General features: G+C 45.8%; 1 protein-coding gene across 7 annotated transcripts in view; it reads left to right on the plus strand.

Annotated features, from left to right (window-relative positions):
- Window positions 1-16,805, plus strand: part of LOC120050033 (DENN domain-containing protein 5B-like) — an 85,168-nt gene that overhangs the window by 58,892 nt on the left and 9,471 nt on the right. For 4 of the 7 annotated variants that reach the window (XM_038996630.1, XM_038996632.1, XM_038996635.1 and 1 more), the window contains 8 exons: window positions 1-383; window positions 5,588-5,775; window positions 7,892-8,473; window positions 11,011-11,242; window positions 12,827-12,977; window positions 13,213-13,306; window positions 15,997-16,128; window positions 16,332-16,484. The exon at window positions 1-383 is cut by the window's left edge and continues 296 nt beyond it. In XM_038996630.1, the coding sequence (XP_038852558.1) occupies window positions 1-383; window positions 5,588-5,775; window positions 7,892-8,473; window positions 11,011-11,242; window positions 12,827-12,977; window positions 13,213-13,306; window positions 15,997-16,128; window positions 16,332-16,484 (1,915 nt within the window). The remainder of the gene's footprint in view (window positions 384-5,587; window positions 5,776-7,891; window positions 8,474-11,010; window positions 11,243-12,826; window positions 12,978-13,212; window positions 13,307-15,996; window positions 16,129-16,331; window positions 16,485-16,805) is intronic. The other 3 variants (XM_038996631.1, XM_038996633.1, XM_038996637.1) reach the window with 1 other exon arrangement.

Below are 16,805 nucleotides of genomic sequence, written 5' to 3' on the forward strand. Positions count from 1 at the left end.
GGCGTGCGGCGGCTACGACGCGTCGCGGGACACCCTCTACGTCTCCAAGGCGTTGTGTCTGATCACGCCCATGCCCTTCATGCACGGCTGCCGCCGTTTCCTGTCACAGATGCACCGGGCCGTCACGGCCGCCTCGCCCCCGCCCCTCCCCCTAGAGAGCTACGTGCACAACATCCTGTACGAGGTGCCCCTGCCCCCTCCGGGGCGCTCACTGAAGTTCCACGGGGTGTACGAGCCCATCGTGTGTCAGCGTCCTGGGCCTGGGGAGCTGCCTCTGGCTGACTTCCCTCTGGGCCAGACCTTCACTCTGCTGGGGGTAGAGAACCTGGTGCAGCTCTTCAACTGTACCCTGCTGGAGATGCAGATTCTGCTCTACTCACAGGGTAAGGGATGCTTATTATACATGCACACACACACACTCCTCTCTGCCTCTACATTCCTTGGCAGCAGGTTGTTGAGTGGGGGTTGCTTCTACAGCCAGGTGGTATGGTGATGACAGATACCAGGTTGGGGGATGGTTCGGATAAGTCATTCCTCCCTATTCCTCAACACATCCCCTCAGCTAGAGCCAATGGAACATGACTGGCTGTGTCATTACTGGGGTGTAATCTGTGGTCCCTGACTCCCTGGCCCAAATGAGTTTAGGATTAGACTACTGTAATCTGGGTGTGGTAGAGAGCTATTCCTCTCCCTGGGACTGGAGCTCTGCGGGTTGACGGACTGGACAGCAGCAGGGTAGTGGCTGGGATTAGGAAGCATGGTCAGTCAAAGGACAAACAGCGTAGACAGTAAGTAGTAAACGTCAGGCCAAGACTGACTGTATCTGCCATAGACTTCACTGTAGAATACAGTAGACTAAACTACAGGATACCATTATCTGATTGGCTGAAGACTGTTGCAGAGAAAGAGACATTGAGAGAGCTTCTTGTCTGTTGAATGTTTGATTGGGTGGTTCTGGTCCATTGGCGTCCTTTGTAATGGAAAGTAGTCTTGTCTAATGAATTAATGGGTTGTGACTTCCCATTAAGTGGCTCTTGATTTGTTTTAGAGTTGATGGAGTTTAATGTCTGTAATGTAATTATCTGTAATGCATGGGAGTTCATTAGTTGAGTTGATGGCAGTCAAACAAAGGGACTCCACTTTTACTAGCACCATGCCATTTCTGTCTGCTTGAGAGAAAACGACAGAGACGGGCCTCCCTCCTACCACTCCTCTCATCCACCCCTCCGCTCCCATCCATCCCCACTCATCTGTCCTCTATCCTTTGATGAGAAATGATCTCCCATGTTTAATTTATTAAACCAACTGTCAGACGGAAATCGCTCCTGAAACCGAATGATTCACCTCTCATTCCGAATGAAAAAACATTCCAGTAACGTTTTAATGTTCCTCATTTTTCACCGGGAAGCGTTGGACGGCATCCCATTTAGCTCCTACCCTGCGTCACGGCTGCTAAAAGGCATTCTAATTCCTCTTTAATAAAAACAATGTGCTTGATTTGCCTGGAGGCGCTTTCATGGAAGGGTTGATGCACGGAAACTACATCTGTAACATGTTCTGTGGATGGGTCCCAATGCACCCTATTCCCTATATTGTTGACTACCTTTGACCAGGGCACATTGGGCTCTGGTCAAAAGTAGTGCACAATATATAGAATAGGGTGCCATTTGGGATGCAGCATGTGTGTTAATGTGACAAGGTTGGCCATATGTCCTCCTTGTCTTATATGATCCGTCAACAACCAATGAAATCATGACAGACGGAACCTGCACTCATTGGCCGAGACACGGGAAGGAAGTGGCAGGGAGGCGTTTAGTCCAATCCTGCAGCTCAATGGAGGGCATGGGTCTGAGATGTAATTAATAATATGATTAATCACTATTTTATATTTTAGTCATTCTAGGGTCTTCTTCTTGATCAAAAATGGGTTTAGGTGGTGGGTGTGGCAGGGGCGCAGTTTTAAAGCGAATTTTTGAGGCCCCGTCTTGGCAGTGTAGAGACTTTGGCATTTTGAAGCAAATTTCCTACATTCCTACGTCTACACATTTCTCCATGGAGCTAACCATTTTTTGTAATAATAAAATAAAATAAAATCCTGCAATTCTAAACAAGTTGACATGCAGTTAAGAGAAAAGGTTGCAGTTTTAAAACAAATTTCGTGCAATTCTATGCATTTTGCGATGGCTAATGCTGTGTTCTTTTGCTCAAACATAATAATAAAATGTATACTGCTAAAATCATTCTTTGGGGATCTTTCAATTCTCCCTGACTTTTATTTTGGCGAGTGTTAGTTCTCAGATTATATAATAAATAAATACATATACAGGTCCGTTATCTTCTCTACATTCGTTATATCTGGGTTTTAGTCGATTAAGTTGACACTGAAAGCGCTTATCCATCCTGATAATTAGGCGACCAGAAAAAACGCTTAGGCGGCCCGCCCAAGGATTTCAATAGCAGAAAAATCCCTGCATTCATCCAGAGAGACTTAGTCAAGTCAGCGCACAATAAGGTGGTTGATCAAAAACATACTGTTCGTATGAAAATGAGGGGACTTTACACCATGTCTCCTTCTCCCCTCTCTCTGTGCTGGGAGTGCACCTGGTTTCTGTTGTTTATCATTGTTGGCTTGTCTCTTCCCTTCTGAGACTGTGTCTGATAGGGACCAGTCCCAATGACTGACAGTTTCACTATGACTTGCCTCGTGTCATATGTTCAGCCTTGAAACACAGATGCCGATCTTTGTCTCTTCCGTTCGCATTTTCCACTTGGCCCCAGCAGCATTGTGATCAACTGTATCTATATTGGACGTTTGCAGATGTTGACAATGCAATGCATTCCCCTATTTATCAAGCAATACTATACAATATTTTACACGTAACCTTCCATTGGAAAGCAGTATTGGAGGGTCTTGTGAAAGTTGACTGGCCCTGTAAAATAGAGTTGAATGCTCTCGCATCATCTCTGCCTGAAATCACCTCCCACCGTAGTTCAGCTGAGGTCAACATCGGACGAGAGAAAAATATTATTCAGTTTTGGTCACTCTTATTTCCCCCCCTCACCCCCTATGCGCTTTTACAGGGTGCTTTGATGTTTTTCGTGTTGGGGAAAACTGGAGTCTGACATCTGTGACGGGTTGAATATTAAATTAGGAAGAGCTGGTGTCAAATCAGCACGGCCTACGTGTTAATGAAGTCTGTCGAGACGCAGTGTAATCATATTGAATAAGGGGATACACTTATCGTCACATAATACGATCATAACCGCGAATGAGAGGGGAAGGAAAGCGGGGATAGAGTTGCTGAGACATGAGTAAAGTACCATGAATCATCCTTTTAATAAGAGTCACTCTTTCGGGTCTCTGCGTCACAGAGCAGGCTGTGTCAAGTTAAAACCCTCGGCACGCAGCGGCTTGTGAGAGTGTATTTGGTAATAAACTGGGTTAGCCTCATTTTTTGTGCTCTTATATCCCTTGTTGTGGTTCTAATTGTTTCAGAGAGAGACTGGTTTCCCACAGGGAATGCCAAAAAGGCATGTTCAAGCAATTGACCCCTTGGTTGTTGGCAGCACTTTGAAGTAGTTACCGGTAAAAGGATTGCCAGCATTTCTTTGGTAGACTAGAAGCCGAAGGGCAGATTGGTGCATTTATGCTATACAAATACATGGGTGTTAGTGTACTGTGTAGTTTCCTTTTATTGTATGCATTGCTTTAGTAAAGTCATGTAAAAGTCCCAAGTTTTCTGCAGCTCTTCTAGGTTTCCCCTCATACATAGTTGAGTATTGCAGTGTGAGGGGTTTGGCTTGTGTACGGTCAGTGTGTTATTGTATGAGTGTGTGGGTGTGCAGTGCACCACAGCTGAGCTAGCAAGTTTACTCTCACACTCTCTTTTTAGTTCTGTCTTTCTCTCGGTTTCTCCCACTCTTTCTCGCTCCGTCTCGCTCTTTCGCTACCACACTTTCTCTGTGTGTTGGTCTTCATCTCATTTCTCTTGTCTCCCTTTTCTTATCTGGGATCCAATCGTATAGTGCGTTACTGTGATTCTCAAACCACGCCTTCACAGTGTCTCTAAAGGACTCTCGTTCCATTCTCTGCGTGTCCTGTGGGGCAAGTCTTTTATCAGGGTATTGTCACTCCTATCTATCGCGTGCGTCTTTTAGTTTTCTCATAAATATCCTATAAGTAGGAGCCGCTACAGATGCCCCTCCCCCCACACATACACCTTTTCACACCGGGCCCCCCTCCTTCGCTCCATTATTACGAGTCATCTCCACGGGAGGCAGGATGGCAGGTGGGGTAAGTTATGCCCCTCTTCAGTGTGAGATGTATGACGTCCATTACAGTTGCACCTGCAAGCAGCCCTGTCCTGTTCCTAATGACTTGTTTGAAGCCAGGCCTCAAAATTGAGAATTCGAGGCGCCGACAGTGGCTAATGGACACAGGTGCTCCTGCAGTGTGCGCGTGCACACACACACACACACTGATTAATGGCCAGGTCTGGTGGGCTCTCTGCACAGCATTAGTGTTAGCGTGTTATTAGTATGATTAGTCGCACATGAGACAGAGAGGAGGAGATGCTAAAGTGGAGCTGTTTTCGGCTCTCTGAAAGAGCATCTGGATCCTTACAGCTACTCTGTCTAATACACAGTAACCGACCATTGGTCTCAGGAACAGAGAGAAGATGTCGCCAGTCTGGATCCATGCTCTGTATTGGAATATATTGTGTGTGCAGTGTAATGTTCAATGCACCTGTGTTGGGGGGGGGGGGGCGATTTGGGAATCGAGAGAGGGCAAATTAGAGTGTCTGTCCATGTGTCTGTAGGAGAGCGTCCATCTGTGTGTGTGATACGCATGCGATGGTCTGTGTGTGTTTATATCTGAGTGGCAAGGTGGTCACTTGCAGACGGACTTTGAGGAAAGGTAGATGCACACAGACTCTCAGACACACTCAATATAAAAATGGTAGTTCTCTTGTAGAATGTAAATTGGCTAGGTCTTTGTTTTAATGCTTTGTCGACCTTGAAAAGTGTAACGCATTTTGAATGAAAGTACACAGAACCTCTGTGCCTGAGCAGCGGTGAGAGTGAAAGCGAGTGAGGGATGGAGGAAAGGGTAGAGGGAGAGGGGTTGAGTGGATAAATTGGTGGAGCGTGCTGCTGTTTTATTATGGAGGTCAGTCAGGCTTATGGCCTGATCATTTTATTCGTATCTGATGATGGAACTCTTGGAACTCAATACCAAAGCCAGGCTGAGATCACTGGTCCTAATCTTTAATCAGGAACAGGAGACACTGCAGGCAAACACACACACGCATGAACCCACACACACACACAGAGAATGGTGATTTAAATTGAATCCATCAAAACAGAATTCCCCCCCGTATTGCCCCCAGATTCAATTTTGATTGGTTGATTTAAAGTTATTCTCTGCTTCGTCTTCTTTCTAACATCTCCCTTTTATTATTTTATTACCCCCCCCCCCCCCCCGCTTCCCACCACCTTTCCAATCACTCACTCCACCCCTCCTTCTCAACCACCTCTCCCCCTCCCAACTTACCCCCCCTCCTTCCCTCACCCTACCTCTCTCCAGACTACCAGCGGTTGATGACAGTTGCGGAGGGCATCACCACCCTGCTCTTCCCGTTCCAGTGGCAGCATGTCTACGTGCCCATCCTACCCGCGTCACTGCTACACTTCCTGGATGCCCCCGTGCCCTACCTCATGGGCCTGCAGTCCAAGGAGGGCACCGACCGCTCCAAACTAGAGCTGCCACAGGAGGTATGGACTACTGTGTGTGCGACTGTGAATGGGTCTGTTTTTTATTTGTAAGTGTGTGTCTCCATACAATAGGCAGTTACAGTAAGGGCTCATTGTTGCTGAATGCACACTGTCCAAGGCCATCCAACCCTGACTCTGCACAATGAGCCTCCCACGCACACAGGCAGACTACCTGGCTCCTATTCAGACTGAGCGGGAAGTGGAAAAATGCAGCTTTCAGACTCTTATTGTGGAGGAATGTCTATTGGAAGTTAATTTTAGTTTGTTGGAGAGCACTTAAACCTCTCTGAGATACTTCTATTGGTTTTGTCACTCACAGGCCAGTGTGTTTGCATAGACCCCTATTACTCCTGTGTGGAAGGAACTCAAACGGATATTTCTCTGGAACGGCTTAGTGGATTTTGGGATAGTGTGTGTCTATACCCTCTCCCTCCTCCCTCCTCCCTCCTCCCAGCTTGAATGGCCTCCTCCTCAGACAGTGAAAGCGATGGAACTCTCGGTGCACAGCATGTGTGTGGTGACGAGATGAGACTCCTAATGGTCTGGAACGTCCCAAAGAGATTCCCAGCTTCAGGGCTCTCCCTCCCTCTCACTCCCACCGCTCATTAATCTGGCCCATTCCGTATGCATGGTAATTATCCGAGTCAGTGCAGCATCCGACGGCGTTCCCTGGTGCTGCTCCTGCCTCCTCCTCACAATCCAATTTTCTGCCCCTCTGTGTTCCTCCGGATCCTCCCCTAAAGATCACACGGTGCCCAAATGTTTTAATTTAGCAATATCTCTATTTTCTGATTGATTCTTTGAAGTGAGGAAGGATGACCTAGAAATGGAGGGATGAAAGAAGGGCTGAAAGCAAACGGAAAGACCATAGAGAGAGGATGTGAATGAATGAATGAAAGACTTGCCTTTTTAAGCCCTGGCTCTGTAGAAAGAATTAATCTAATTTCCATTTCAAATGGCAGAACAATAATTTGTCTCCTAACCATATTAGTCATGTTTGCATAGAAAATACCAAACAAGTACATGCACATGCACACACTCATGAATACCAACAGTTTCATGTAATTTTGTCCCTCTTGATCCTCCATCCTTTCTTTTTAATGCAAAAGAGGAACCAATGGCTTTTAACCGAAACTAGGCCAAACATTGTGTGCCTGTACAATCACCCAGCGGGGTGCATGCTCCTTTTTCCGCAGCTCCTAAATCAGGCGGATGGCCTGCAGTCTTCTCCGCTACCTAAATAAACCTCCGTTAGGCCAATCCACATCAGGTCAGATCTGTGCACAGACAGCTGATGCAGCCCTCACAGAGCCATGCACATGAGTCAAACCTGGACCCAGAAATACATGGAGAAGAAAATGTTGAGTTTTGAAATTCACATCTGGAGCCTAGCAAATGCTGTTATTAAACTATAGTCAATTGGTAGTAAACCCAGCGTTTCAGGTGCCAGACAGTAAATGCTAATGTCATGTATTCAGGTGTACAGTATCTCCTAGTCATCCTTCCACAGGGACAGTAGAGCCTGGAAGTATACACTATAAGTGTGTGCACGTGTCACACACGCACTCACACTCACACACACGCACACACACGCACGAGCTGGAGTGGCAGTGTAATACATTAGACTGGGGCTTGGGGAGAGAAGGCTGTAAGCCCATTTCTACCACTGTAAGCTGCCATTACGGTTGTTTTTTGAGTGTGTGCGTGTGTTGCTTTGTAAGTGTCTGTTAGAGTAAGACACGAGGGATGATAGGTGTGTTTGAATTTGTATGTGTGATTGTGTGATTTTATGTGAATTGTGGTTGTGATTGGTGTGCAAGCGTGTGTATTTGTTTCTGTGTGGTCTGGCACACTACCCTTGAGCATAGGGTTTTTGTCGTAATGCTGGTGGTTTGTCACAGTAACTCAATTATATCAGATTTGGATTTATTACTGACATTAATCTCTTTTATCGTGTCAATCACATACTGACCCAGTTACCCAATACTCAATCTGTGCATGTCCAGTCCAGTACACCAACACACCCCTCTCTGAGTTTCTATTCATTGAGCAATAGCTATGTTATAATTGTTGTATAATCTTTCATCTTATTCCAAACCTCCCTCTCTCCTAACAGGCTAACCTGTGCTTCGTGGACATTGACAACCACTGCATCGAGCTGCCTGAGGACTTCCCCCAGTTCCCTAACAAACCAGAGTTCATCCAGGAGCTCAGTGAAGTCCTCCTCCGCTACGGCATATCCCCAGTGGGGGGCGCTCCTCCAACCTCTGTCCCCACCTCCTCCACCACCACCACCCCTGGGTCCGTCTCTACCCGTCATCCTGGTCTGAAGAGCCAACAGGCCCTGAGGGAGCTAGAGGACGATGGGAGGAATGGGAACCTAGGAGGGGAGCAGTTAGCTGTGTTGGAGCTTCTCCAAGGGAACGCTACTCTGGAAAGACTCCAGGCTCTGGCTAAGAGAACGGGGGTCCGTGTGGAAGCCCTGAGGGGGATAGGGGGTGAGGGAGAGGCCCAGGGGGGGAGGACGGCAGTCGAAGAGGAGGAGCTGAGGAACGCTAAGCTGAATGTACAGCTGAGGGAGGTGTTCGCTAGCAGGTTTACCACGATGTTCGCGGACTATGAGGCCTTCGTCATCCAAAGCGCTCCGGACCTGGAGTCCTGGCTCACCAACCGAGAGCAGATGCACAACTTTGATAAGGTGATGGGCTGACACACAGAGACATGTACACACACACTGTTTACCTTGATGTAACGGCCTGTTTATTGAGGCCTGTGTTGTGTGGTAGTAGAAGTCCACTGGGGCATTACCATGTTTGTGAGATGCTGGATTAAATTCTTTCCCGAAACCCATCCACTATGAAAATATTCCATTTGATAAATAAGTAAGACGAACACAGCCGGAGCTGTTAAGACGCGGTATTGGCAATAACAATGTTTGCATTTATGAAATCACTGGGGAAATGCATTCATATCAGCAAACAGACAGAAAACAGAGTTGGTTGCTGTGTGTTTATGCTACGTGCTCTGCACCCAGAGTTGGGCAGTATTTCTGTTATTTGTATTTGAAATATGTATTTCAATTACTTCTGAGTATCTAGTTATTTGTGTTGCACTGGGCTGAACTACACTCCGATGTACAGAGCCTCCGGAAAGTATTCAGACCCCTTGACTTTTTCCATTTTGTTACGTTACAGCCTTATTCTATAATGGATGAAATAAATACAAATCCTCAGCAATCTACACACAATAACCCGTAATGATAATGCGAAAAAAAGTTTTTTTAGAAATTTTAGCAAATGCATTAAACATGAAAAACAGATACCTTATTTACATAAGTATTCAGACCCTTTGCTTAGAGACTCAAAATTGATCATCCTTGAGATGTTTATACAACTTGATTGGAGTTCACATGTGGTAAATTAAATTGATTGGAAATGATTTTGAAAGGCACCCACCTTTCTATATAAGGTCTGACCGTTGACAATGCATGTCAGAGCAAAAACCAAGCCACGAGGTCGAAGAAATGTCCGTAGAGCTCCGAGACAGGATTGTGTCGAAGCACAGATCTGGGGAAGGGTACTACAACAATTCTGCAGCATTGAAAATCCCCAAGAACAAAGTGGCCTCATCATACTTAAATGGAAGAAGTTTGGAACCACCAAGACTCTTCCTAGAGCTGGCCGTCCAGCCAAACTGAGCAATCAGGGGAGAAGGGCCTTGGTCAGGGAGGTGACCAAGAACCCGATGGTCACTCTGACAGAGCTCTAGAGTTCCTCTGTGGAGATGGGAAAACCTTCCAGAAGGACAATCATCTTTGCAGCACTCCAACAATCAGGCCTTTATGGTAGAGTGGCCAGACGGAAGCCACTCCTCAGTAAAAGGCACGTCATCCCGCTTTGAGTTTTTGAACTCTTTGGCCTGAATGCCAAGCGTCACATCTGGAGGAAACCTGGCACCATACCTAGTGTGAAGCATGGTGGTGGCAGCATCATGCTGTGGGGATTTCTTTTCAGCGGCAGGGACTGGGAGACTAGTCAGGATCGAGGCAAAGATGAACGCAGCAAAGTACAGAGATCCTTGATGAAAACCTGCTCCAGAGTGCTCAGGACCTCAGACTGGGGTGAAGGGTCACCTTCCAACAGAACAATGACCCTAAGCACACAGCCAAGACAACGCAGGAGTGGCTTCAGGACAAGTCTCTGAATGTCCTTGAGTGGCCCAGCCAGAGCCCGGACTTGAACATGATCGAACATTCCTGTTGAGACCTGAAAATAGCTGTCCAGCGACACTCCCCATCCAACCTGACAGAGCTTGAGAGGATCTGCAGAGAAGAATGGGAGAAACCCCCAAATACAGATGTGACAAGCTTGTAGCGTCATACCCAAGAATACTCAAGGCTGTTGTCTCTGCCAAAGGTGCTCTAACAAAGTACTGAGTAAAGTGTCTGAATACTTAAGTAAATGTCATATTTCAGTTAAAATATATATATTAGCAAAAATGTCTAAAAACCTGTTTTTACTTTGTCATTATGGGGTATTGTGTGTAGACTGAATTATTTAATACATTTTAGAATAAGGCTGTAACCTAACAGTCTGAATACTTTCTGAAGGCACTATATTTTGTAACAAGATACTCCGAGAGCTGTAATTTGTATTTTCAAAGTACAAAATACTTTTCTATACTTTTTTTTATAGCTGTTCACGATTTTGTGGCCCCCTTTGATGTCACGATGGTGTGATAAGCGCGCCTTCTAAATGAACTAAATATAAATGTGTATGAAAAAATGAACAATTAAAAAGCATGCTGAGTAGTATTTTAAGGATCTCCGCCCCGAAGCAAGGTCAATAAATATACCCAGTGTGCTTTGCAGTTCATTTTGGTTCATTTTTACATTTTGGTCATTTAGCAGACACTCTTATCCGGAGTGACTTATAGTCAGTGCATTCCACTAAGGGAGATAAACAACAACATAACACAGTTATAGTAAGATAATGTATTTCTAAATTAAATACTTCACAAGACAAGTATTTTGTCGTTTATTTTGATACACTGATCTTTATGGTATTTTGTAAATGTATGTTGTAGTTTCTCTCCATCCCTGTGTGCACCTATATCATTTTGTAATTACATTTGTTGCTTTCCCTACCTACTAGTATTTGTCTTCATATCTTTCCCTGCAAGTGCATGCATGTTAATGTATCTGTGTCTGTACTAACAGATCTCCCCTCTCTCCAGGCATCCTTCCTATCTGACCAGCCGGAGCCTTACCTGCCCTTCCTGTCCCACTTCATCGAGACCCAGATGTTCGCCACCTTCATCGACAACAAGATCATGTCCCAATGGGAGGAGAAGGAGCCGCTGCTCCGCGTCTTCGACGGACGCATCGATAAAGCTCGTCTATACAATGTTCGAGCCCCAAGTCTGCGGTCCTCCAACTACCAGAGGTGCACCATCCTCAAGGAGTCGGGTGAGTCTGAAGAGAGCCGGGAGAGGGGGGGGGGGGTGATGTGTGTGTGGGCGCGAGAGAGATCGACAGAGAGGGACAGGTGGAATTGAAGGACAAATCTAAAGTCGTTTAAAATGAGTCTTTGGGAGGTAACAGAGAAATAAGGAGAGGGACTAATTGAAAGTTTGGACTTGAATTAGAATGTGCTCTCCTGAGCCGTCTGTCTGATCAGCATGCTGTGGATGACTGCTGCCTCTATCAGTCTGTCTGCCTGGCTGGCATACCAACGATGCTTTAAGAGGTCACACAGGACTCCATTTTAAAAGGACTCCTTTTAAATCCATCTCTTTACACATCCGTCCTATTACTTTCCATCTCATCGTCCTCTTCTCCTTCTTGACCTCTCATGTGACCTCTTTCATGTGACCTCTTTCATGTGACCTCTTTCATGTGACCTCTTTCATGTGTTCATTGGAAACAGCAGATTTCTCTCCACTCAGCAGGTGCTCCCATTGGCTAATTCTGCCCATTTGTCTTTGTCTCAAAAAAAAGCCTCACCCCACAAAGCTAATTCTTCTACTCTCTATTTCTCTTTCTTTCATTCTCTCTCTCTCTCTCTCGCGCTCTCACTCACACACACACACGCACGCACAAGCGCTTCCCCCAAAACACTCCCGCCGCCCCTACCCCACTGAGTCAGTCCTGAGTCTGGCTTCCTCACTTCCTTTTGCCTATGCAGCGGAGACTTAACGAGGGCAAGCCAAATGAGTACTAAAAAAGACCTGACCAGACACTCTCACAGACAATGAATAGGTTATGTGTGTGTGTGCGTGCTCACGTCCGTGAGTGGTACAGGTATAGGTGGAGTCAATTGGCAGGGTCTGACATGGCAGATTTTAATGGAGCGAGTGCTGTAAAGGCCTAATTGTTCAGGGGGAGCTCTTTCAGAGGTGGTGGCGCGTGCAGTTCCCCAATTATACACACAAAAAAAACTTCTATTCTACTTAATTTCCCTCAGTCACTCCGGTGCTCCTCTCTCTCCCGTCTGACAAACAATGAGGACTGAGATTGGAAGATACATTCGGAGGGTTTTGTTAGACAAAAAAAAATATCTCATACGAGCCATGTAAAGAATTACCTCGCCAACAGATGCGCTGTTTATCACCGCGAGCAGAGGTTAATTGACGGATGCCTTGTTGGTTTGAGTTGAGTCGTACTGCGTCTGTTCTCTCTACCTTGTGTTCGTTAAAGGAAATGGTTAGAGAAGGAGGTAGGTTTGGAGAGCAAACAGAGAGACCGAGAAAGAAAGAGCAAGCAGTGAGATAAAGAGAGCGGGGTGTTTATCGATAATGAGGGAGAGGGGAGGATGAAAGGGCCGCAGTACAGCATGTCCTGTAATGAATTGAACAAACACAATGCTTTGATGTCCTGCCAAGCTTTATTTAGAGGAGCACAAGAGTGGCAGCTTGTGTGTGTGTCTCTTTTCATTCAAAGTAAACTCAAAGGTTTAGTCCTAGCATTGTACTAAATGTATTCTCAAGTAGTGGTTATACCAAAAGAAGGCCTTGCTCAAATCCCCCCTCTTGATTTGATCTCCCTGCCCAGCCCAGGCCATCGAACAGCGGCTGATGAAGATCGACCACACAGCCATCCACCCCCACCTGTTGGATATGAAGATTGGACAGGGCAAATATGAACAGGGCTTCTTCCCCAAGCTGCAGTCTGACGTGCTCTCAGTCGGACCCACCAATAACAAGTGAGTATATGATGCCATTATCGAAGAGCCAACCAATGACGGGCATTGTTTCTTGGAAAAAATGGTAACGGTTTGAACATAGAATGGCTATATGAACGTAATATATACGTTACAGTTGTGTTATGGTGATGTAGTCCAAGTTAACAAGTGTTTATTACAAATGTTCCATCTGTATTATGTAGTTGAGTAGAGTCTATATAAATGTTTATGCGGGTAACAGTGTTATGTCTGTCAGCAGGTGGTCCAATCGTACCGCTACGGCTCAGCGCAGGAAAGACCGTCACAGACAACAAACAGAACACCTGACTCTAGATAACGACCTCAAAGAGGTACGGACACGACACACCGTCCTCCCTCTTCATCCTCTCCTCTTCCTCTTGTTCCGTAGCATGCCTTTATGTTCCTTTTTATTTGATTTCTTTTGAGTTTCTTCCTTTCGTCTTAGCTTGGTTCCGTTTTCAAAGCCTGTCCGTCCTTGTCTTAACTGATGTCATGCTTGTTTTCTCTTTAACTTCTCTTTGTTTTTTAGTTTCTTTCCTTCTATTATTTGAATGTCATGTGCATTCATGTGCATGGTGCTTCTTTTCCTTTCTTTTCTCCTTCCTGTCTTTTCTGTGGGTCCTGTGCGTTGGGGTTGGGCTGTACCACCTCTCAGCAGGTAGAGGGGTGTCTAGTCCTGCAGAACTCCATGGCGTTTTGGGAGTGGGACAAGGCTTCTCCCCCGCCTCTCAAACCACCAAAAAAGTCTGCCTCTGAGTGCTGCCTGGTACGTGGAGGAGTTACGGAACCCCCACAGACCCTCCCACTAACCCCCAAAAACTACCTCTACCCCTACCCCCAAGATGACCCCCACTCCACTTCTCCACTCCAGTCCTGCTTCACACATACACACAATCCCTGCTTACTCACACACAGTGACTGTTTGATAGATCCCTCATGCACCTGTCACATTAGTTAGTCGACAGCACTGAAAGAGTGAGTCATGGCTCTGCAGAGGATCTTGTTTTCCCTCATCTCTCTCCTCTTCCTACCCTTTTATAGTTCTGTATCTCTGTGGGGAGGAGAGAGATGAGAAAGGAATTACTGAATCGTAACGATACAAAATCAGATAAGATGGCAGAATCATTTCAGATTCAAGCCAATTTAAGTCAACTAGAGTGAACTCACCAGAGTGTGTCACTGAAATGGGCTCAGCGCCTCAACTCTCTGTGGAGAAGTAAACAGAAAATGTTATTTTTACTTTGTCTTGTTTTCTCTATGAGCACATAACCCCCCGCTACATCCCAATGTTTGCTAAAAGGTACTCAAGACTGTACAAAAACCACAATGTCTGCCCTCAATCCTACCCTTGCACAACCTCTTACAGTTGGACCCAACTGAGAAATGTCCCTCCATCCACCTGTAATGGTTAATATTGGGTGTACAGTCGTGGCCAAAAGTTTTGAGAATGACACAAATATACATTTTCACAAAGTCTGCTGCCTCAGTTTGTATGATGGCAATTTGCATATACTCCAGAATGTTATGAAGAGCGATCAGATGAATTGCAAAGTCCCCCTTTGCCATGCAAATGAACTGAATCCCCCAAAAACATTTCTACTGCATTTCAGCCTTGCCACAAAAGGACCAGCTGTCAATGATTCTCCCGTTAACACAAGTGTGAGTGTTGACGAGGACAAGGCTGGAGATCACTCTGTCATGCTGATTGAGTTCGAATAACAGACTGGAAGCTTCAAAAGGAGGGTGGTGCTTGGAATCATTGTTCGTCCTCTGTCATCCATGGTTACCTGAAAGAAAACACGTGCCGTCATCATTGCTTTGCACAAAAAGGGATTCACAGGCAAGGATATTGCTGCAGGTAAGATTGCACCTAAATCAACCATTTATCAGATCATCAAGAACTTCAAGGAGAGCGGATCAATTATTGTGAAGAAGGCTTCACGGCGCACAAGAAAGTCCAGCAAGCGCAATGACCGTCTCCTAAAGTTGATTCAGCTGCAGGATCGGGGCACCACCAGTACAGAGCTTGCTCAGGAATGGCAGCAGGCAGGTGTGAGTGCATCTGCACGCACAGTGAGGCAAAGACTTTTGGAGGATGGCTTGGTGTCAAGAAGGGCAGCAAAGAAGCCACTTCTCTCCAGGAAAAACATCAGGGACAGACTGATATTCTGCAAAAGGTACAGGGATTGGACTGCTGAGGACTGGGGTAAAGTCATTCATCATTCTCTGATGAATCCCCTTTCCAATTGTTTGGGGCATCCGAAAGAAAGCTTGTCTGGAAAAAACAAGGTGAGCGCTACCATCAGTCCTGTGTCATGCCAACAGTAAAGCATCCTGAGACCATTCATGTTGCTTCTCAGCCAAGGGAGTGGCCTCACTCACAATTTCGCCTAAGAACACAGCCATGAATAAAGAATGGTACCAACACATCCTCCGAGAGCAATTTCTCCCAACCATCCAGGAACAGTTTGGTGATGAACAATGCCTTTTCCAGCATGATGGAGCAACTTGCCATAAGGCAAAAGTGATAACTAAGTGGCTCGGAGAACAAAACATCGATATTTTGGGTCTATGGCCAGGGAACTCCCCAGACCTTAATCCCATTGGGAACTTGTGGTCAATCCTCAAGAGGCGGGTGGACAAACAAAAATCCACAAATTCTGACAAACTCCAAGCATTGATTATGCAAGAATGGGCTGCCATCAGTCAGGATGTGGCCCAGAAGTTAATTGACAGCATGCCACGGTGGATTGCAGAGGTCTTGAAAAAGAAGGGTCAACACTGCAAATATTGACTCTTTGCATCAACTTCATGTAATTGTCAATAAAACCTTTGACACTTATGAAATGCTTGTAATTATACTTCAGTATTCCATAGTAACATCTGACAAAAATATCTAAAGACAGTGAAGCAGCAAACTTTGTGGAAATTAATATTTGTGTCATTCTCAAAACTTTTAGCCACGACTGTAGAGTTTTACAGACAGAGCTGATTGTTGCTCCATCTCTGTTTCCATCAGAAGTACATGCAGGAGGCTCGGAGCCTGGGGAAGAACCTCCGTCAGCCCAAGCTGTCTGACCTCTCACCTGCCGTCATCGCTCAGACCAACTGGAAGTTTGTAGAGGGACTACTCAAGGAGTGTCGCATGAAGGTGAGTCTGTACAGGTGAAATATAATGTGGTATTGGTTAAGTTGTGGTTGCAGTTGCTATGTGTCTCCAATGTATATCGGTCCAATTTTGTGTTGTTTGGTGTAGTTATGAGGGGATTGGTTCCTGTCTACAAACCAGTTGTTTGTATCCTATGTGTAGGGGTCATGTTGTCTTGGTCACATTTCTGTGTCTCCTGTTTCCAGACTAAGCGTATGTTGGTGGAGAAGATGGGCAGGGAGGCGGTGGAGCTGGGTCATGGGGAGGCCAATATCACAGGTCTGGAGGAGAACACTCTCATCGCCTCCCTCTGTGACCTGCTGGAGAGGATCTGGAGCCACGGCCTACAAGTCAAACAGGTCTGTAGAGAGACACACACACACACATGCATACACACACATGCACTGAACAGAAACACACACACACACTCACATACATGCACACACACTCTCTCTCTAATCAGGTTTTATCGTAATGGTGACATTGCGTTTACAATATAAACCCCCCTCATGCTCAGTGCTCTACTTGGAAGAACCTGTTATTGGCTATAGGTCAGAGGTCAGTCTACCAACACTTTGGTTAATCCGGTCTTATAGTAATAACCATATGACCCTATTTCATTAGGCTTATTGACTGGTAATCCTCTATCTATAGTCTAGTATTATTAGTGAATGTATTAG

Source organism: Salvelinus namaycush, chromosome 6, assembly GCF_016432855.1.
Source record: "Salvelinus namaycush isolate Seneca chromosome 6, SaNama_1.0, whole genome shotgun sequence".
Classification (NCBI taxonomy): Eukaryota; Metazoa; Chordata; class Actinopteri; order Salmoniformes; family Salmonidae; genus Salvelinus; species Salvelinus namaycush.